This window comes from Leptopilina heterotoma, unplaced genomic scaffold (genome assembly GCF_015476425.1).
Source record: "Leptopilina heterotoma isolate Lh14 unplaced genomic scaffold, ASM1547642v1 Lhet_90, whole genome shotgun sequence".
Taxonomy (NCBI): Eukaryota; Metazoa; Arthropoda; class Insecta; order Hymenoptera; family Figitidae; genus Leptopilina; species Leptopilina heterotoma.
The window spans coordinates 182,455-204,307 of record NW_025111194.1 but is presented as its reverse complement, the minus strand read 5'-3'; the positions used below and the strand labels follow the sequence as shown (position 1 = coordinate 204,307).

The 21,853-nt window shown below is 27.3% G+C and overlaps 4 protein-coding genes across 8 annotated transcripts in view; 2 read left to right on the top strand and 2 right to left on the bottom strand.

The window, feature by feature from the left end:
- LOC122511808 (synaptogenesis protein syg-2-like) overlaps positions 1-8,371 on the top strand; it is a 30,125-nt gene extending 21,754 nt beyond the window's left edge. For both annotated transcript variants that reach the window (XM_043627296.1, XM_043627297.1), the window contains exons 7-15: positions 324-469; positions 553-703; positions 807-937; positions 1,272-1,431; positions 3,425-3,721; positions 4,155-4,475; positions 6,804-7,094; positions 7,339-7,448; positions 7,807-8,371. In XM_043627296.1, the coding sequence (XP_043483231.1) occupies positions 324-469; positions 553-703; positions 807-937; positions 1,272-1,431; positions 3,425-3,721; positions 4,155-4,475; positions 6,804-7,094; positions 7,339-7,448; positions 7,807-7,920 (1,721 nt within the window). In that variant the 3' untranslated portion in view covers positions 7,921-8,371. The remainder of the gene's footprint in view (positions 1-323; positions 470-552; positions 704-806; positions 938-1,271; positions 1,432-3,424; positions 3,722-4,154; positions 4,476-6,803; positions 7,095-7,338; positions 7,449-7,806) is intronic.
- On the bottom strand, positions 6,314-12,394 carry LOC122511809 (mediator of RNA polymerase II transcription subunit 6). 4 transcript variants are annotated; one of them, XM_043627299.1, is made up of 6 exons: positions 12,254-12,394; positions 11,742-11,901; positions 11,259-11,439; positions 10,763-11,009; positions 10,497-10,621; positions 6,314-6,454 (listed from the first exon to the last, which is right to left on the bottom strand). In XM_043627299.1, exons 1-5 carry the CDS (start codon positions 12,279-12,281, stop codon positions 10,542-10,544), a joined length of 696 nt encoding a protein of 231 aa, XP_043483234.1. In that variant the 5' UTR covers positions 12,282-12,394; the 3' UTR covers positions 6,314-6,454; positions 10,497-10,541. The 4 variants fall into 4 exon arrangements, with proteins under 4 accessions (XP_043483234.1, XP_043483236.1, XP_043483235.1 ...); XM_043627301.1 differs by lacking the exon at positions 6,314-6,454 and adding an exon at positions 8,510-8,826; XM_043627300.1 differs by lacking the exon at positions 6,314-6,454 and adding an exon at positions 9,057-9,294.
- A 328-nt stretch (positions 12,395-12,722) lies between these two features.
- Positions 12,723-14,813, top strand: LOC122511894 (transcriptional adapter 3-B). The gene is made up of 3 exons (XM_043627449.1): positions 12,723-13,222; positions 13,421-14,057; positions 14,144-14,813. Exons 1-3 carry the CDS (start codon positions 13,034-13,036, stop codon positions 14,698-14,700), a joined length of 1,383 nt encoding a protein of 460 aa, XP_043483384.1. The 5' UTR covers positions 12,723-13,033; the 3' UTR covers positions 14,701-14,813.
- Positions 14,814-17,863: 3,050 nt separating this feature from the next.
- Positions 17,864-21,771, bottom strand: LOC122511893 (ATP synthase lipid-binding protein, mitochondrial). Its single transcript, XM_043627448.1, has 5 exons — positions 21,704-21,771; positions 21,147-21,222; positions 20,007-20,120; positions 19,722-19,827; positions 17,864-18,808 (listed from the first exon to the last, which is right to left on the bottom strand). Exons 2-5 carry the CDS (start codon positions 21,186-21,188, stop codon positions 18,645-18,647), a joined length of 426 nt encoding a protein of 141 aa, XP_043483383.1. The 5' UTR covers positions 21,189-21,222; positions 21,704-21,771; the 3' UTR covers positions 17,864-18,644.
- Positions 21,772-21,853: the final 82 nt, after the last annotated feature.

The window sequence follows — 21,853 nt, the reverse complement described above, 5'->3', positions numbered from 1 at the left end:
TAGAATTTTTAAATATAATAAACATTAATACCTAATTAATTATGTAACTAATAAGTGATTTTTTTTAAATTTTGAATCTAAAATTATTCAAAAATTGAAGTTTCTACCTATTTAAAAATTAAAAATTTTGTAATTTACAGAATAATAGAAATGAACAATATTTTCTGGAAATTGAAAAGTATTTTTATTTTCTCGTTTTTCCGAAACTGAAATTCTTTATAATATCATATTCTTTTAATTGAAAAACATTCGATTTTCTATATAAATTGATATTGAAGAAAATTATTTTTATCTGAAAAGTCTCAAGTTCGCTTTGATTTCAGTGAAGCCAATTTCGGTGAAAATATTGACGAAACCTTCGATCTTGGAAGCCGAGAAGGATTACTCGATTGCCTGTGAATGTATGGGATCTCATCCTCGAGCAAAAATTGTCTGGCTAGATGGACTTTTGCCCTTTAAAAGTGGAAAGGTAAGTTTTCTCTTTCTTGCGCTCTAAAACTAAATTTATTTCTCAGTATTAGTTAATACTTTTTATTGTCAAATGTACTGTAGGTAATAAACGGTGAGGGCTCAGCGGCTGTTTTAAGTACTTTGATCTTTTCTCCGATTCCTGAGGATCATGGGAAGACTCTCAAGTGTCGAGGGGAAAATCCTGAATTGGCCGGAGCGTTTCTAGAAGACCACTTTCTGCTCAATGTTGTCTGTAAGCATTTTCTTTTTTTCTCTATTCTGCGCTTTTTTCACTGGAAATAGTCTTTTTTTCTTTCGAAAAATTTCAGTCAGTAATTAAAAATTTTTATTTTCAGTTCCTCCCAAGGTTCAATTACATTTGGGCAGCACTTTAAATGCAGAGAATATAAAAGAGGGTGACGACGTCTACTTTGAGTGTAAAGTCCGAGCGAATCCTGAACATCATAAAATAACCTGGAGACACAATGTAAACATTTTAATTATTATTCCCCTTTGTAAATTAGTATTTCACTTCATATTTTAATTTTATTTTCTTCTTCTTTGAGGAAAAGAAATGTTTATTTTTTTCAATTTTATTGTTATTAAAATTTACTTTTATTTTCAAATTTTAATTTTAATATTTGTAACAAAAGGAAAAATTGGCAAAAAAAATAGAATGATAATTAATATTTTGTAGTTTTTTGTTGAAAAAGTGTTGAATTTGATTGTTAGCGAAGGGCTTTTTCCGTCTGTTAACGATGAATAAGAAATTTCATATTTCTCGTCTTTTTTTTCATTTTTCTTCCCTCGCCCGTGAAAAGGGAGTCGTCCTCGCTCAGAACTACTCGGCTGGAATAATAATGAGCACTCAAAGTTTGGTTCTGCAAAGCATTGGACGGGACAACGCCGGAAATTATACCTGTCTTGCCAGCAACGATAGGGGAGAAACTTCCAGTTCTGCTGTATCTTTACGAGTTCAATGTGAGTTCAATTTCCAATTAATCATTCACTTTAATTAATTTCAAATAGTCGATTCACAGAAACGGCTCTTACATTCCATTTTTTATTCGCATTTTTTATGAATATTATTAAGATATTAACAAAATTATCCGATTAAATTTTAATTCACTTTATTCACTTGAATAATTACAGGGTTACCACAAAAAAACCACAAAAATGATTAAATACTTCTTCTTTAAATATCTAAATATTTAATCATTATTATTTTTCAATTGGAATTAAGATGTTGAAAAATTTTTAATTTAAACTTTTTTGAAATTTAACAACTGTGGAAATTATTATAAAACATGAAGAAATCAATCTCTCCGAGTCTTCGACTGGGAGCAATAGCTTTATTCATGTTTTATAATAATTAAAAATGACCGTGTGATAAAATCATTATTTTATATTATAAAAGAATTTTTACATTCTTTTACTTTAACTTCGTCAAAATTAATTTCATTATTTTCATCATTTCAATTCAATTATTATTTTCTAGAATTTTTAACTAAAATTCAACTTGAAATCAATTTTTTTAATAATTTTGTGCAAAAGTTCTTTGAGATTTTTCAAATCCATCTGTTCACAATTTAATTTTATACGAAATTTCGATTATTTGAAAAATCTTCAGTTAAATATATATTAGAAAATAAAAACTTGAAATTTAATTTTTACGAAGAATTTTATTAACAACTTTTGAAAATATTTAATTTCTTTTAAGAAATTTAATTAAAATCTTACTGAAATTTATTATATTAAAAAATTTTATAACAATTTTTGAAAATAATTGAAAAACTTTTTGAAGAATTTTATTACAATTTTAAAAAAAAATTAAATTTCGTAGAAGAATTTTATTATTTTTAAAGATAATTGAAATTTTTTTTAACTTTTTAAATAACTGTTTCTATTAATAATTATAATTAAAAATTTTATTATTTTTTAAAATAATTGAATACTTGACAAACATTTTTATAAAATTTTTGAAAATAATTAAATTTTGAAGAAGAATTTTATTATTTTTAAAGAAAATTGAAATTTTGACGAGAATTTTAAAAAGAAATTTTAAATAATTGAATTTCAAAGAAGAATTTTGTTATTTTTAAAGATAATTGAAATTTTGACAAGAATTTTAAAAAAATTTTGAAAATAATTGAATTCTAGCGAAGAATTTTTTTTTTTAAATAATTGAATACTTGCCAAGAATTTTTATAAAATTTTTTTATTTATTTGAAACTCTGCGATGAAAATAATTCAAATTCCTAAATTAAATTTTATTATTTACGTTAAATAATTGAATGTTTTCGTAAAATTGTATCAAAATTTTTTTTTAATAATTAAATCTTTTGATAAATTTTATGAAAATAGTATAAATATTGAAAATTATTGAATCGCGAAAAACTTTTAAAAACAATTGGTTTTTGCAAAGAATTTTATTTAAAATAAATTTTAAATTCCTTAAAATAATTGAATTTCTGTGATGAATTTTGTTATTTATTGAGATAATTGCGTAAAAACTTTTGAAATAATTAAATAATATTAAAAAATTCATTCTTGTAAGAAATATAAATTTTTTTTAAGGTTTTGTATTAGAATTCGTGGTAGTTTCACAGCTTATGAGGCAAACAAAATAGATTCAAAAAATTCAGAAGTATTGTCAATTTTCTTATGAATTCTCAAAATTAATTTTTTTCCAGTACTTTTAATAAAAATCTCTGACTTTTCCTTGATTTCCCTGACTAATTTTCCTTTCCCTGACTTTTCCCTAAATTCTCCGATTTCCCTGACCTGTGGCAACCCTGAATTAAATTAATTATTGAAGAGAAGTAAATAATTAAATTAATTATTGAAGAGAAGTAAATAATTCAATTAATAATTTAATAAAGGTAAATAATTTAATTAGAGTAACAGAATTATATTTAGTTGGCGAAACAATTATTGAAGAGGCTAAATTATGAATTGCTAAATGTGTCGACAGATGCGCCAGTTTGTAGGACGAAGGAGGTGACGATAATTGGAGCATCCTTGGAGGAATCGGTGAAGGTTCGCTGTGAGGTGGACGCAGATCCAGCGGACGTCGATTTTCTCTGGGAGTTTAACAACAGTGGGGAAAATTTTGAGGGCGCATCGGCCAAGTATGACGGCAACAATGGAACAATGAGCGAATTAGTTTATACTCCAATTTCGGACAGGGATTATGGACCCTTGACTTGTTGGGGCAGGAACCCCATCGGAAAACAGGAAGCGCCCTGCATTTATCAAATTATCCCCGCAGGTGGATCGATATTACTAAGCACAATAACGCAATCAATTACTATTGATTCAACTTTACTTTTTATCAACTCTTCAAAATTATTATAAACACTAATTACAAATTTATAATTCTAATAATATAATTAGAATGCTAATTAGGAAATTCTAATTCTAATTCTAATCATGGAATTATAATACTAATTACTTAATTATATTATTTAATTTTCTACTAGTTATTTATTTCTTCATTGTACAGATTCCAAATAGGAAGTTCTTACAATTTTATTTAATTTTTACCAAAAATATTTTATAATAGAATAAAAAGAATTTTTTAAAATTCAGGAACAAAAAGTTTACATATTGCAAATTTGAAAAAAATTGCTTTAATTTAATTTAATTGAAGAATAATGTAAATAATTAATAATAATCGATAATAATTTTGTTCGCTTTTTCAGTGAAACCGAGTCAGTTGAGCAATTGTACAATAAAGGCCGCTCTGAATTTGAGTTCGGAAATTTTGGAAGTGGAATGTGTCCCTGGCTACGATGGAGGGATAAAACAAGAGTTTCGCTTGGAGGCGTTCGATGTCTCGAATGGCAAAATGAGATTAAATGCCTCGAGCGCTTCGACGGAAACCCCTATTTTTCGAATAGCCGTCGCTGATCTTTTACCCGCTACGCATTTTTATCTACGGGTCTTTGCAATCAACGCGAAGGGCAAAAGTGATCCGACACTCCTCGAAGATATTCTACTTCGAGATTCCGAGAAGCATCCAGGTAGGATATTTTTTTTAACATAATTCTTATTTTTTTATATCCAACAAACAATTTTTTATTCTTGGTATTTGTAATTTTAATCAGCATTTAAAATTATAATTTTTTCTGTCTTTGACGATAATTTCTTTTTAAATAACTTAATTCTTGGAGAACTCTATTATCAAATTATTACTTATAAATTATTTAGTAAATAATTTTACTTCAATATTTCAAAATTAATTGAATTCAGAAGGAGCTGCGTTTACAATTTTTATGAATAGATCAACTTCAAAAGGATTTAATTTGAAATTTTATAAAATTAGAACTTAGATTTTTGCAACAAATTTAAATAATTCAAATTCTTCTGAAATTATTTACATTTTTTAATATTAATTATTTAAAATAATGGACTAACAGAGGAATTATAGTTAAAAACAGTAAAAAAAATTGAAATTTGGAGAATTTACAAAATTGATTGCAGAAAGTCAATTATTTTCAAAAGTAATAAAATTCTTCTTCGAAATTCAATTATTTTCAAAAATTTCCCTCAATTCAATAATTTTTAATATCTACTTTTTAAATATAATTTACCAAACGAATTCAATTACTTAAAAAAATGTAAATAAATAATAATAAAAATTTCATAGGAATTAATCCTTCAATTATTTTCTTGAACAATAAAATTTTTTACAGGGATTTAATTATTTTCATAAATAATAAAGCGATGAATAATAATTGAATTCTCGTAGAATTGTATAATATAATTGATTTAAAAATAATTTTAGTTACAATTTTAGATAATAATTGAATTTTAAAAAGGTTTCAAATTAAAATCTTTGAAAATTTGAATTTTTCATACAGTTAACTAACAATCTCTGTTATTTAATTTTTTTCCAAAAAGATAAATTAAATTTCTGTTGAAATTATTTGAAGTTTTTATTTTCTAATATATAATTTATTAATTGAAGAATTTCTGAATAATCCAAATTTCACGTAAAATTAAATTGTAGACAAATGAATTTGAAAATTCTCATAGAACTTTGTCAAAAATTATTTAAAAAATTGATATAAAGAAGAATGTTAGTTAAAAATTGTAGAAAATAATAATTAAATTAAAAGTAAATTTACTAAAATGAAATAATAATAATAATAATAATATTCATTAAATTAATATTTGTTTGTATTTAAAATTACGAATTTATCAGAGTTTATTATTATTTATTATTATTATTATTATTTATTTATTATTATTATCACCATAGATGGAAGTTTGTTATAAATATTAATTTTATCAAGAGTAAAACTGTTTATCGTTCTTTAAACAATACTATTAATTATGTATAATTTCAAATTGTCAGAAAGTTGAAAAGAGAAAATTATTTCATTTTATGATCATTAAAGTTTTATTGTTTATTATTTATTCGTATAAACTTGTCTGTTTTTTTAGTACACATTATCTTAAATTATAACTATTGTAATTATAATATAATTATTTTTACACATAAATCTTATAACTACTTGATACAAATTTATAGTAATAATAAAAATATTAATTAAATCGAAGAATAACAATTGTAATCAAATAATACAGTAATTTTAAATGTTCTACATAAAAATACTTAAAATTCAAAAATACGAAAATAAACCTCTTTTTTATAATTCTTAATAATAGACGTAATATTTTATTTTCTGTATTTTTTTTTTATTTTCTTAATTAAAAGTATTGATTTAACTAAATTGAAAATGAATGAAAAGCGAAATTAAAAAATGAAATGAAACGAATTTAAACAACTTATAATTGATGTAATTAATACGACTTATAATTAATTATTAACACAATTAAAAAACTAGTGAGTAAAATTTAATTTCTTCCATTATAACAAAAAAGTAAGAAAGAAAATAATCAAACTTTTATCTCGATAAATGAAGTTATCCGAATAATAAGAATTCTTTTTTGTTCAGTCTTGTTTCTGAAGAGGAAATTTGCAGTTTCTCTTAATCTGTAACAAAAGAAAAATAATCGTTCCATTAAAATGTTATCCAAGTTTTTGTTTTAGATTATAAGTTAATTAATATTTTTTATTAAAAATAATGTTTTTTGTTTTAATATTTTTCTATTTCTTAATTTATTTTTATTTTTTGGTCTATTTTTTATAATTAATATTTATTTATTTACATCAAGAATAAAGGGAGCAGAATGCTTATTCGATTAAACAGTAATAGGAATTTTTTTCTCATATAAATATATACGTATAAAAATGGAAATGCATATTTTTGAAAAGAAAGAGAAATAAGAAGAAAAGATAAATTATATTGAAAAGTGAATAATGAAAAATTGTAAAATTTCAGACAGCGGTGTCAGTATGGTGCCATTAATTTTACTTCTCGTTGGATGTCTGATGGCTCTTGGAGTAACGGTGCTATCTGTGATGTTAATGATGTATCGAAGACGTGGAACGACGTCGCCCGTGCATATTGAACCGTACATGAAACAGCCAATAATAACACCGCCCGATTCGAGAAATAATTCAATGCTCGATGTCACACACGGTGATCATACCTATTTTGTCGAATACACACTCAAGCAGGTCGCCGATTATGCGCTTAATAATCAGCCCGATATAATTCAATCGCCCCAAGGTATATGCATCATTTATATCATTTATAAATAGCTAATGCATTTCAGTCTTCAATTATTCAACATTTTCTTTTCATTTTAATTTCATCATTATATTGTACATTTAATATATTTCTCTCTTAAATTATTGCATTTTCGTGTTTAAATTTAGAATTCAACTTATTATTTATTTGTGTTTTATATGTTTGAAAATGTCAATGGGAGAATCGAGAATAAAGTTTCAATAATTTTCTTTTCTTTTTTTAGATCACGAAAAAATCAAAAGGGAGCCGCAACTATTTTTGCCAGTGAGGCCGGACACTCTATTCGCACCGTATGATATTCACAAACAAGGCCTTCAATCAAACAGATGCAGTGTGAGCAAATTTTCTATTATCTTTTTCTATTTTGTACTACTATCATTTTTCACTTATTCATAAGTTTATAAAAAATTTACAAAAAACATAAATATCAGGGTTGCCACGAAATTTTAACCGATTTTCAAACAAAATTTTGACTTTCTTCCTGACTCAAAAGAATTAATTTTGATATAATTCTGTATGAGAATTAAATTGTTTTCAATACAATTTTAATTGAATTCCATTAAAAATTTAAAAATTTTTGAAAATAATTGAAATTTTTTTTTTTTTTTGAAAATTATATAAAAATAATTGAAATTTTGACGAGAATTTTTTTAAATTGTTGAAAATAATAAATGAATATGTTTTCCTTCAGCTGAATCCATTTTCCGCGAAATCGTGGGAGCCAATAAGTTTCAAGGCTGATCGCAACCTCATGAAAGAGATCATCATCGCAAATTCTATACCCGGTCCCGAGAGTTGTGTCTAAGGATCGCGAATGGAAGAGGAGGAAACATATCAGGAAGACTGAACGAGAAATCATCAGTCCCTAGCACATTAAATCATTCGACATCCACGAAAAAATCATCAACCTCATTTCTAGACTGTGAAAATATTTTTCATTTTTTATTTTCAATTTTTTTTGTATTTTTTTTTATTATATCTCTCTTTTGGGGAACCGCGTTAAAAACGCGCCTTAAAACGCAAATGATGAAGGAAAAAAACAATATTTTCATCATTCACGTTAATAATCGTTCGAATAACAGACTTAAAACAAATAAATAAATAAAAGCAAAAAAAAAAAAATCACTTTTGTAAGAAACTTACGCTAAGACAAAAGAGCATTTGACGAAGACTAATAATTCTCGTAGCATATTCTAACCAAACGCTACAACACAATGTATTACTCCGAGTTTAATATATTTTGTGTCAAGTCTTGACCACGAGTTTGTCTATTTCTTATAATATCGAACAATTTTCTTCCAGATTTTTTTATCGTTTCCGTTATTTACAGTTGTAATTTTACTCTTTTTTTCAACTAACATGTTCCATTGACATATTTTTTAAATTTTCGTTCTTGTTTCAATTTTTAGTGCAGTTTTATTTATTCGACATTTTTTCTTCCGTTTTTTCGTTTGAATAAGTCTGTTTTCCAACTTTTGTTATATTTATTTTATTTCTTTCGCTAAAGTACAGGAATTCTTCTCGTATAAGTGAAGAGACAGGAGCCATTTGAACAAAGTGAAACACCGAGGAGAACGCCGTAAACCAACGCGATCCATATAAGAAAACCAATGGCGAGAGCTGTGAGGAATTTACCAATTTTTTTCGAAAATTGAAACCAACGATTCACCGATACGGATGTATTTTGTTCATCAATGGGAAATGTCGTAACCTGGCGAGGGAGGAAAACAAGTCAGAAATTTGTAAATTTTAATTTTACACCTACAATTTTTAATAATATTTGATATTTCTCTTTTTGACTTTTGTGTAAAAATATTTTTCTAATTTGATTCTTCTTTTCCAAAAATAAGTTAAATTAAAAATTCTATTTTTATGAAAAACTGTCAAGTGTGCAATTTTTTAAAAAAGACACGTGAGAAAAATTGACTATTAAAATAATTGTTACAGATCTCGTGATGAGTCGATTTCGAAAATCGACGTCTTCCCGGCCAATTGCTTCAGGATAATTTGCATTATTTTGCACATTTATTACACTGGTTTGAAAGCTTTCTTCGCTTATTTCATCAGACAGTGAAATTAATTCCGGACAAGGTTCCGTGCACGTGTCAATTTGTTCGCAAGTGTAATAATTTATCGATTTACATGGAGCACATTTTTTTACAACTACAAAGTCCAGTTTCTGTAAAAGAGAAAAAAAGACTTTTTTTTTGCAAATTGTAAGTGATTCCTTTTTTTCTATTTCATTTTTCTTTACATTATTAAAATTTGTTGAAAAATTGTTTTCTAGAAAATTGGCAATTACTTTTCTGTTTTTGATATTTTTAATTTGTTGACGAACGAGATTCCATATTTGATATTTGGCTTGACGAATTTCGCTCTGGAATTCGTTACTGATTAAATGAGCCTCACTGACTATTTCTTCTAAATCGCGAATAAAATTTCCATTCTCGCAAATCATAATATATTTTCAAAAGGGAAAAACTTCACTAATTGCATATTTCACTTGTCAAAAGTGAACGACAGATCAGAGTATTTCTCCAACGGTTTGAAATTAATCTACAGTCTTTTGTTTTTGTCACTTATTTTTAAAAAACCGATTTAATCTTATAGATATTACTTTCGATATTTAGCATTATTAATTACTTACTTATCGTTCCTTTCCTCTTTATTATTTAAATTTTATTAATTATTAACTTTTCAGTATTTTTATTATATTCTCTCTTCATTCTTTATAAAACGTGATAAATTAAAAATTATAATCTATAATTTATTATTTAAATAGGTATTCGAATTCAGAAACATTTAATATTTCATGGAAAACAGAAAATACACAATTTCTGGAATTATCTAATGTATTAAACTCGAAATGTTGGAAAACTAAAGTTTAAAAATTCATTCCTATGGAAATTTTTAAACATTGTATTTGAAAATAGTTGAAATAATAATAAATCGAAAAAAAGAATTAATATTTTGGAGGTGAAAAAATGTATGTGTAATAAAAATATTTAATTTAGTGTAAATAATGCAGTATTTATATTTTTATATAAAAGTAAGATTAGTTACTTACAATTTGATTATAATCTCATAAAATCGATTAAATTTATTCATTTTTGAATAAATTTGATTAAATTAAATTTTTTATTTTTGTGATGTAATAAAATTCAAAGATTTAGTTAATTTTATACAAGTTAATGAAAAGTAAAGTTTGAAGAAAAAATTTGTTTTTTAAATTTAATATTAAAATCTCGATGTACTATGCAAATAATTTATGATTCGCTCTTCCTCTTTTGTGATAAAGGGAAGAAAACTATTTTCACATACAAAAGTGTAAAAATAAATTAAAATGTAAAAATGAAAAAAAATATTTACACAATCACTCACACACTTGATGATTAAAGCTGCACGTAATTATAATTTCACTCGTCACTAACTGATCCTTGGCTTCTTCTCAGGTGGTGGTTTCATATCTTTCTTTTCAGTCTTCGGTTCTTGTTTCACTTCAACAGCTGTAAAAATTATTATTTCAATTTAATTTAGCAATTAGCATCATGGTTAACTATTTCTCAATTGTGAAGAAACATTTTTTTTGTTCAATTAAAAATTAATTTATAATTAAATTAAAAAATAAGTTTAAAAATAATTCTTACGTGGTTCGACCGCGGGTTGAATTGGTTTTGGTACTGGAATCGGAAATTTTCGGGTCAATTCAGCAAGTAACATGTCGACTCTCTGTCTTTGAAATAAGGAACTTGGTTCTTCTCTCACCACCGTCTCTTTCTTTGTTGTGACGGTTTTTCCATTCTTAAAATCCCAAGAATAACCTTTACTGGGATGATATCGCGAACACGAACTAACTTCATCGAAAGCGCTTTGTAAATGATGAATTGTCGTCAACTAAAAAAGAGAAAAGAGGACAATTTTTATACACTCCATTTAATAATTTTTAACTTTTTTCACTTTTAAATATACTTAAAAATACATTAAATACACTTTTAAATAATTATTTTTTTTTACTGTTTAATAAAAATTTAATTTGAAGAAAAAATAAATAAATTTTGTTCAATTCGAGCGTTCAGAATTAATTAATTAATTATCCTAAAGGATCATTAATTTTAAAAAAATCAAATAATTTTATATTCTTACCAATCTTGAATTAATTACTGACGATAAATCCGGTGCCTGATAAACAACACCGGCAATAATATAATAATCAGCTAAAGGGGTGGCATCAGTGGGATTTGGAGAATGTCGATGTTGCTTTCTAATTACGTATAAGATAGGTTCCTGAACATGAAGAAGAATATATTCGATTCCCGTTAAATTTCTGTAAAATAAAAGATTACTTTCAATTCTCTTCTTTTCTTCCTAATTGGAATTTCGAATAAAGAGTTTTTTTTAGTCAGAGTAACTATGACTTAGCTATATCATCAATCGACTTGAATTTAAATCAAAACGATTTAAATTCGATATTGTCGGTCTTCGCCAATATGTTAATCATCATTCAATAAATAAAAATTTGAAAAAAGAAGAAAAAGTCTTTGAAACGTTATCGCAAAAAAATTGACAGTGTGGAAAAATAATAATTATCAAGAAGTAGATTGAAAATATTAATGAATTTCAGCTTACTTTAAATGTTCGGGACCAAGCCGTTGCATTTTAATGGTTTCATTATTACAGGTTCTATCGTAAAATGGATTGGTTCGTTCGGCAAAATAATCCATTATGTTTGTTGGATTCAGCATCGGAATCCAGGCACTGTCGTGCCATGATAAAGCCAGAAGATTTTCTAAAAACAGAATTTACATCAAAATAATTTCAAAACTTGAGAAGAAATTTTCCGAAATAAATTAAATTTAACATCATCTAAAATCGAAACGTGCAGTCATTGCAAGCCACATTTCTACGGAAAAAAAGTTACAAATATTTTCTGAAAATAAAATTAATTCAAAGCTTTCTTAAAGAGAATGTAAAATAATTCTTAAATCTTCAAATTCCCACTTTTAATAAATTATTTAATGCTATTTGTTGACATAGAAAAACAAGAAAAATAATTTTGAGGTTATGTTACACATTCGACAATTCTTTACAAATCAGGCTCTTGATGTAATAAACAAAAGAAAGAAAGAATTTTTATTTACCTGTTACCGGTGGACGTCCGGGAATCATTCTGACTTTAAAAAATAAGACTAATTAAAAGAAAAAACTATAAAAATTGTAAAAATTAGGAGTAAATTGCACGAGAATAAATTGACACGATCATCAAATCCACACGCGATGCTTTAGATGATTCGACGCATGCGTCAAAAGGGTCAAAGCAAAAAAAGTTCCACTGGAAAATAAACAATTATACCTGTTAAATATATCTAAACTTCAACTAATTTTTACACATCGAATTATTGCCTCTCTCATTTATTATTCGAATCCTCTACTTTGTGCTAGATTTGTAGAAAAATATTTTAAAAAGTAAACAACTTTAAATATTTGTATTTAAAAATTCGCGGCAAATTCTAAGTCAATCAAGAATTCGAAGTAGAAGAAACAGAAATCAATTCATTGGCTAGTAAAATCCATGGGTCGCACTCCGTTGACCAATCAATAATCATTGCATCAAGCATGCCCAGTTGCAGCAGCAACTTTGTGCATTGATGTTGTTCTTATCGAAGAGATTTTTTCACATTTATCAAGTTCTGTTAACCCTAATGATAATTTTTGCACTTAATTAGACACTTTTAATTGCAACTTTTTACTTTGTGCATGTAAAATGGATGTATTTTAACGCGCGAATCATTTACAGTGATAGTTTGTTGATTGTTGTTTTGACATAACCTCAAAAATTGTTGTTCTCAAAACTTGAAGTGCGCGTAAAATAAAAAAAAACTCCTTTTTTTATCGAACGGTCATAAAATCGGGAAAAAAATATGTCAGGAAAGGGTAAACAAAGTTCGAAGAAGGCAGTGATTAAAGTTCGAGAAGGTGGAAAATCGGCACAATCAACATTGAACAATGCAGAAGCGAGTCCTGAAACCGAGGATGTTTCGACATTCCTTTCAAATTTAAAAATTATTGACAAAGAAAAACAATTGCCAAAGTATTGTTCTATTCTACAGGTAATTAATTAACTATATTTAGATAATAATTGTACAATTTAGCTATTTTTTAAAAGCAAAATTAAGAATAGAAGCAGAATATTTTGTATTCTATTCAAAATAATGTTAAATATTCAACTCAAAAGTATTCTATTTAAAGTTAATTAATCTTTAGTGATGAAAATAGTTGTAGAGAAAATTAATAGTGGAAATTTTTAGCGATCTTCGGAGGAGGGAATTGGAATGGAAGATTTGGACGCACTGCAAATGGAACTTGAAATGATGCTCTCGTCAGTGGTGTTGAGAAGTCGAGCATTGCAGGAGGAAATAACGAGTTTTTCCTCGACCGACGAACGACGTGATAGACGTTCGAAAAGTGGGAAAGGACTTTCGCAGGTGGACAAAAAAATACGTGACGACAAAACTAAAGCCAAAGAATTAAATGTCAAGACACATTCGCCAGTGCCGAACAAACTTTTCAAGCAACGCATTCCAGGCAGTTCGCTGAATCAATTGGTGCCAAATCCACACGAATTGGTTCGAGTCGAAGGCAAGGACGTTCCAAAATTGATGCCGAAAAATGATACACCCAATAAATTTTGGGCCTCCGTCGATCCTTATTGCACGGACATTATGCCCGACGATATTAAATTACTCGAGGAACTTATTTCCTCACATTCGGATATTTCTGAGTTCAAAAAAATTCCCCCTTTGGGAAGACATTACAGTTTATTGTGGGCGCACAACGATTTGCTCCAAGAGGAAGACGCTTCGAATTCAAATCGAGAAAAGAAGAAACGATCAGACGTTTCACTCCTATTGGCGAAGGGCGAGAAGAAAACGAACGGAATCTCTGGTATGCTAAAAAAAAGAAGCTCATTTAAAATCTTTAATTTAATTTAATTAATTTTATTGATACAATTTTAATTTCTTTAATTTCAGGACCTTTGACACAAAGACTAGTGTCCGCTCTACTCGAGGAAAATGTCTACGTGGCGAATAATAATACGGACAACAAATTATTTCGCGACGGCGATCCGCCAGTATTGCGCGATCTCACAATACAAAATTCAATGAATCTCGAACTGCGAATGCACAAAGAACTCGTTGATCAGGGTATTTTGGAGCCGGACTCGCAAAAAAGGAATCCCGACGATGATGAAATTCTTGCGGAAATAAAACGTTGTCAACAGGAGCTCACTGCACTTTCTAGTCACAATGTTACGCAATTGAAACGACTTTTAAATTTAACGCAAGACGAAAGTAAACGACAATCGTTGAAGAGAAAAATTAAAACTGTCGATAATGAGGTGGTGGATCATTATAATAAATTAGTATTATCGAAACAGGGAAAAATGCCATTGTCAAGGAAGGAGCAGGAAAAGGCCTGGGCGTGCCTCAAGGAAAGGGAAAATCTTTTACAACAACTCGACATGTTACCTTCAAACAGTATCGGCGAGCCAATCAGAGTATCAAATGCAAGCAATCCATCCACGTAAATTGTGATGCGATTTTAATTATCGGACTTCTTTTTTGATTTTTTCTTTTTTTAAATCAAAAACGTTGATTAAATTATTATTATATTAAATAAAGTTTAAGTAATATTAGGAAAGGATTCGTTTTTCTTTGAGACTTCACAGAATATTAATTTTTAAAAATTTAAATTCAACAAATTCTAAGAATATTTATTAAAAAACATGAAGATATCGATCACTCCGAGTCTTCGACTCGGAGCAATCGTTATCTTCAAGTTTTGTAATAAATAAAAATAATTGAAGATGACCGAGTGATAAAATCATTATTTTATATTATAATATATATTATTATAATCAATTTTACGTAAAACTTCAACAAAAATTCAATTTTACTTTTTGAAAAAAATTAATTCTATAGAATTGTTAGTTAAAAGTATAAAAAATTCATATTTTCAAAAATTTTAATTTGAAACCTTTTCATAATACAATTATTTCTAAAAATTCACGCTAGCCTTTTAATATTCAATTATTATTTAAAATTTTAACTAAAATTCATAATTTTAAATGAATTTTTCTTAGGAAATTTATTTTTTTGAAAATTTTATTAGAAAATTCAATTATTTTCAAAAAATATAAAATTCTTGGTATAAATTAAAAGTAACGAAATTCTTTGCTGATCTTCAATTACTTTGAGAAATTTTAATAAAAATTTTCGCAAGAATTAAAATATTTTCGTTAAATAATAAAAATCTTTGCAGAAATTTAATTATTTTCAAAAATCTTAATAAAATTCTTCGCAAGAATTCAATTATTTTCATAAATATCAAAATTTTCGTAAAAATTCAAGTATTTTCAAAAGTTTTGATAAAAGTTAAAAAAAATTATTTCTAATACAATTTTAAAGAAATTTCTCCCTAATATTCAATTCTTTATAAGAATTAAATTATTTTCAATACAATTTTAATTAAATTCCATGAAAGAATACAAAATTTTTGAAAATAATTGAATTTTTTGCAATTAATTTTATTATTTATGAAAATAATTGAATCTCTGCAAAGAATTTTATTATTTATGGAAATAATTGAATGATTGAAAAGAAATTTATTAAAAAAATTTGTATATATTTGAATTCCTATGAAATTGTTATTATTATTTGTGAAAATAATTAAATGTTTGCGTAGAATTATATCAAATTTTTTTTTAAATAACACTGGGTTACAAAAAAATGGTCATATCGTGTTTATTCAAAGTTTCCTGTGATTATTGAAAGTTTAGGTGTCACTGAATAAGAATATACCAGTAAAACATTTTTTCATTCGGTCATTCCCTTAAAAAAACGAGTTTAAAGTGTCAAAAACCGTATTTTTAGCACTTTTTGAGGCAGCGTAACAAGAAAACGCAACATGATAAAAATCTCTACAAGAGCTTAAATAAAAGCTTAAACCTTCAACTTTGAGGCTCAGAACTGAAAAGTACTTAAATAATCAATAAAAACCTCCTTAATCAAGCAGTCGCTACCTGAAATTGTCAAAAAAGCTAGAACAGGAAGCAATTGGTAAAAATCGATTTCCTTAAGCGGATTCGGTTGCAACTTGTTACTTGAAGTTTTTTGAGGTTTCTAATGACGAATTGGAACTTAGATTTAAAAAATTTCAAAATGGCGGACTGAAAATAATGAATTCACTCAATTTTTCAAAATTTGCGTTGATAATTTTAAAAAATTGAGTCCGCCACTTTGAAATTTTTTAAATCTAAGTTCCAATTCGTCATTAGAAACCTCAAAAAACCTAAAATAACAATTTGCAACCGAATCCGGTTAGGGAAATCGATTTTTACCAAGTGCTACCTAACCCAGCTTTTTTGATAATTTCAGATAGTGACTGCAGGTTTTCAGTGCTTCTTTAAGTACTTTTCAGTTCTGAGCCTTAAAGTTGAAGGTTTAAGCTTTTATTTAAGCTTTTGTAGAGATTTTTATCATGTTGCATTTTCTTGTTACGCTGCCTCAAAAAGTGCTAAAAATACGGTTTTTTGAGACTTTAAACTCGTTTTTTAAGGGAATGACCGAATGAAAAAAAGTTTTTCTGGTATATTCTTATTCTGTGACACCTAAACTTTCAATAAACACAGTAAATTTTAAATAAACACGACATGACCATTTTTTTGTAACCCAGTGATAATTGAATTCATTTGGAAAATTTTATTAAAATAGTAGATACTGGAAATCATTGAATTGAGGAAAATTTTTGTAAATAATTTAAATTTTTTCAAGATTTTTTATAAAATTTTTGAAAATAATTAAAGTTCAACGAATAATTTTGTTATTTTTTAAAATAATTGAATTCCAGCGAAGAATTTCGTTAGTTTTAGAAATAATTAAATTCTTGCCAAGAATTTTCATAAAACTTTTAATAATATGTAATTGAATTCCAGCGAAGAATTTTGTTATTTTTTAAAATAATTGAATTCTTGCCAAGAATTTTTATAAAATTTTTGAAAATAATTGAATTTCTGCAATCATTTGTAACTTCTCCAAAATTAAATTTTTTTTTACTGTTTTTAACTAAATTTTTCCATAAATCCATTATTTTTAATTTTAGTTAAATATAATTAAAAATAATTAACTAGTTTCCGAAGAATTTGAATTATTAAAACTTTTTAAAAATCTTAGTTCTTTAATAAAATTCATTCAAAATTGAAATTTTCTAAAATTTCAAATTAAAACCTTTTGAAGTTGATCTATTTATGAAAATTATAAACGCAACTTTTTTAAAATTCATTTAATTTTGAAATATTGAAGTAAAATTATTCATTAAATTATTTCTAAGTAAAAATTTTATGATAGTTCTTGAAGAATTAAATTACTTTAAAAGAAATTATTGTCAGAAATAGAAAAAATGGAAGATTTTGTCTGATTAACGTATTATTTATATTCCCCGATATTTGGATATTTTTTAGTTTTTGTTTTTTAATTTTTTCTTCAGATATTTCTTTTACTTTAATATCTAGTCAACAAAATGATAAAAACGTTTAAAACTAATCGAATAACAAGTTTAAATTTTCTATTACATAATGTTTGAAGAATTGGACAAACAAAAATTTGTCCAATTGGATATAAAAATTAAATTTCAATTGAGGAAAATTTTTGATAGAACAGTTGTGAAATAAAAATATGAATAAAAGACAGAAATTAATTCTCACGACAAAGATGTTTATTCGATATCACTGTACAGATTCCTCGCCAAGAGTTGTCTTTAACAACGTGCGTACGCGACGGCACAACAATGATGAATCGCTCGAGTAACAAAAGAGTGTCAAAAAAAAAGAAGAAATGTGAGAATGTACTACTCGCAACGTTATTAGCGCACCGAGTAAATACATGCGCGCGCGTGTATGTGTGTATATACGGAAGAGAAAATGGAACTATGAATAGTGAGACAGTGGGGCCCCATTTTCATCTCTAACCAGTGAATTACCTATTTTTTCTCGTTTACATTTATTATTTATAACCATTCAATGAATTTTTTTTTCCTGTAACTTTTGTCTTTTCATTTTATATATATATATAACAATTGTGAATTTAACGCTACACGATTACAGTAGACCATGAAACAATTAAGAAGTTGAATTTATTTTTTCTAAAAAAGGGGGAATTCTGGGACGGTCTGACGACTTCTATTTTTTTTACATATACGTGTACGACCCCTTTTGTTTTCTAATTGTAATTTTTATTTTCAATTCTCTTATTTAAATTTGAATTTGATGTCCATTGTCACACCGTCGCTCCCCCACGGACCAGTGGTTCATCGGGTCTTCCTAATGATCTCATGAACTCCCGCGTACCCAGGAACAGCTGTCGTCTCATTTTGTCCCCCTGTTTTTGGATGTTGAGAAACGCGAGACGTCCACGCTGTGCCTTGGCAGTGACGCACTAAAACTATCGGTATTTGGTTATGGATGTTTTTGATAGCTTAGAAGGCGAAGAGGAGCAAGAAGGCCATCATAAGGCAGAAAAGACCCATGGCCTCGGACAGGGCGAAGCCCAAAATTGCGTACGAGAACAATTGCTGTTTCAAGGATGGATTCCTCGCGTATCCGATGATCAATGATCCGAATACAGATCCAATTCCAGCTCCTGAAATAGAAATTATTTTAATTTTTTGTTATTATATTTAATTCAATTAAAAACAACTAATTATTATTCGTCAACTAATCAATCAGGGTCGCCACGCTTTTGCTCTTTTCAAATTCCCCGACTTTTCCAGGCTTTTAAAACGAAAATTATTCAAAATTAATTTTTAAATTAATTTTTATTCGAAAATTCAACGAGAATTCAATTATTTAAATACGAATAAAATGCAAGTAAATAATTTATTGAATAATTAAATGTTTCTTTAAATTGTATTCTCATAAAGAATTTTATCAACGAATTTTTCGAGGAATTCGATTAAAATTGTATTAAAAATAATTGAAATTCTGCAAAGAGTTTTATTATTCATGAAAATAATTGAATTGCAACCCTGACAATATTAGTCAACTAATTAAAAATTAGAATTCGGAGAAAATCAAATTGTCTACGATTGATGATTTAAAAGGGTACTTTTTTTCGTGCGAGGATCCATCCAATGAAGATGAGAGGTTCAAAGGCAGATTTTGAAGGCAAAGGACACGGGAAGGATTGTTTTAAAGGGCAAAGAGCATGAGGAAGGCGATCATTATACAAAAAAGGCCCATTGCTTCAGAAAGTGCAAAGCCGAGAATCGCATAACTGAATACTTGGGCTTTCAATGAGGGATTTCGTGCGTAACCGATTATCAATGCGCCAAAAACGACTCCAATTCCAACACCTGTATAAATTATAGATTGAGCATAATTTTTTCTTAAAAATTTTTATTTTTCGGTTTCAATTAATTAGCAATAGAACAGTATTTTTCTATTACGTTTTAAAAATGAAACGCCATTTGTTTTCTTTTCGAAAGGACAAAATGATTATGTAAGGATTGCGTAATGATTTTCTTTTTTAAAAATGATTTTAATGGAAAATATACCTGATCCTGCAACACCAACAGTTGCGGCTCCAGCACCAATGAATTTCGCTGCCGTGTCAATGTCACGGCTGATCGAGGAAGTTTGGAAATTACGCACAATTGGTGACTGGAAAAAAAATTCAATTTTATTATTTTTTCAAGTTTAATAATATTTTAATTAATAAATTAATTTAATTAAAAAATAAGTTTTAGTTTTTTTAATTAATCTTTACTTTACAGCTTTCAACAATTTTACTAAAATGAAGTAAAATTCTTTTCCAAAAGTTTAATTTAAAAAATCTTTACCAAGGAGACACTGGTTGGAATCAGCCTTTGATTCTCCTGAACCGATTGACTTTGGTTGAGTTGCGCGACTGCGCTGCTCATCGGCCGAAGGTAACTCTTGGTTCCAGCCACTAACTGAAATATTTAGATTTTTAATATTAGAAAAAAGATCACTTAGAAAATTAATAAAAAACATGGGTAAAATACAAAATCTCTGACATTGACATTTATATCTCAGAAAAAGCTTCTTACATAAGAATCAAAAAATAAAATTCTCGGTTTATTTAAATTTCTTTTTTTTCAAATAATCCGAAAAAATCGAAATTAAAAAAGTTATAATACAAAAATTTAAATTATAGTTACAAACTGAAGAGCAAAAAAATTAATTGAATTAAATTAAATATTAAATTAAATTAATAACTAATTAATATTAAAGCAATAAAAGGAAATTGAAAAATTAATTCAAAGTATTAAAAATTACTAAAATAGTTAAAAGGGCATTACATAATTTCATTCAATTTCTTAAAATACAATCTGTAAACTTTAACATAAACTAAGAATTAAAAAAAGATAAAAAAGAAACTATTTTGAATTACAAGCATAAAAACAACAGTTTAACTAGTTAAAAACAAATTATTATCTAAGAATTGACATTACACTTGTAAAAAATTTTGTATTAAGAAATGTTTAAATCACGAGTTTCAAAAATGAAAAAATAAAAAAATACTATTAAATGGTAAAATTTTTGACCCTTTAATAAAAAAAAATCCTTTAAAAACACTATTTAAAGAATTAAAAAAAATGTGAGATTACATAATTATCGAGTTTTGTGAAATCAAGTTTTAATCAAAATCACAAAGAAATCAATTTACAAAAATGTGTCAATATCTAAAAAAATTTGTAAAATGTCAATAGAATAATAAATAAAATAAGAAAAAGATAAAAAAGCGAAATTGTAAGTCATAGAATTGGGAGATGATCTAAAAATTCGAAACTAGGGCATAACATATCAATCTCTGTATCAATTTCTGAATGACTTTTGATCATATTCCAAGGCAATGTAGACACTTCTGAAATATTCCTGCCATGATACCAGATAATTTTAATCCAAGTTTCAGTTAGAAAAATAAAATTAATGAAAGGTTATATAAGTTAACTTACGGTGGATCTGGCAACCGGTGCGATGAGTCGTGTGCAGTACATGATGAAGTTTAAAGGTCTGTTCACCTCAATTTACCTGTAAACGAAGACACCTGATTGTTTAAATGATTCGAGAAAAGCAATATTCTTATTGCTCTTTTCCTTTTTCTCGCCGAGAAAAAATCGACCGCTATGAGTTAAAAGGGGGAGTTACGTAACGTTCTCAAAATGATTCAAGGGAAATTCACACAGAACAAGAATATCGTTTTCTAGACACTGAATTCGAGGAATGCCCGATGAAAACGTGATTGACTCCGAAATTACAAAATTCGTGCACCAAATAAAAGAAGCTTTTTAGACCGGAATATACGAAGGCGAGGTCGAGGGGAAAAAATGGCCGTGTCTCAAGTTCCGTGCCGCGCGTCAACTGTATCATGAATATTCCCCGAGTTTCTTGATTAAAAAATGTCGAGTTTCATATGACGTGATTGCGATTGTCTACGCGCACTTGAAAAACACGGGAAAAGAGCTGAATTTCCAAAAAAAATTTCTGGTCAATTATGGAAGTCAGGACTTACCAATGAAGAGTGTGTCGAGAAGGAGACAAGGCTGTAAAAGTGACCCGGCCAGTGGAATGTGGAATCGGCGAGTGAACGAGGGTAGCCTATCACGAGGATCGTCGCGAAAATGGAACGGCGCAACTTCCTTTCCTGCTGGTATGGACTTCC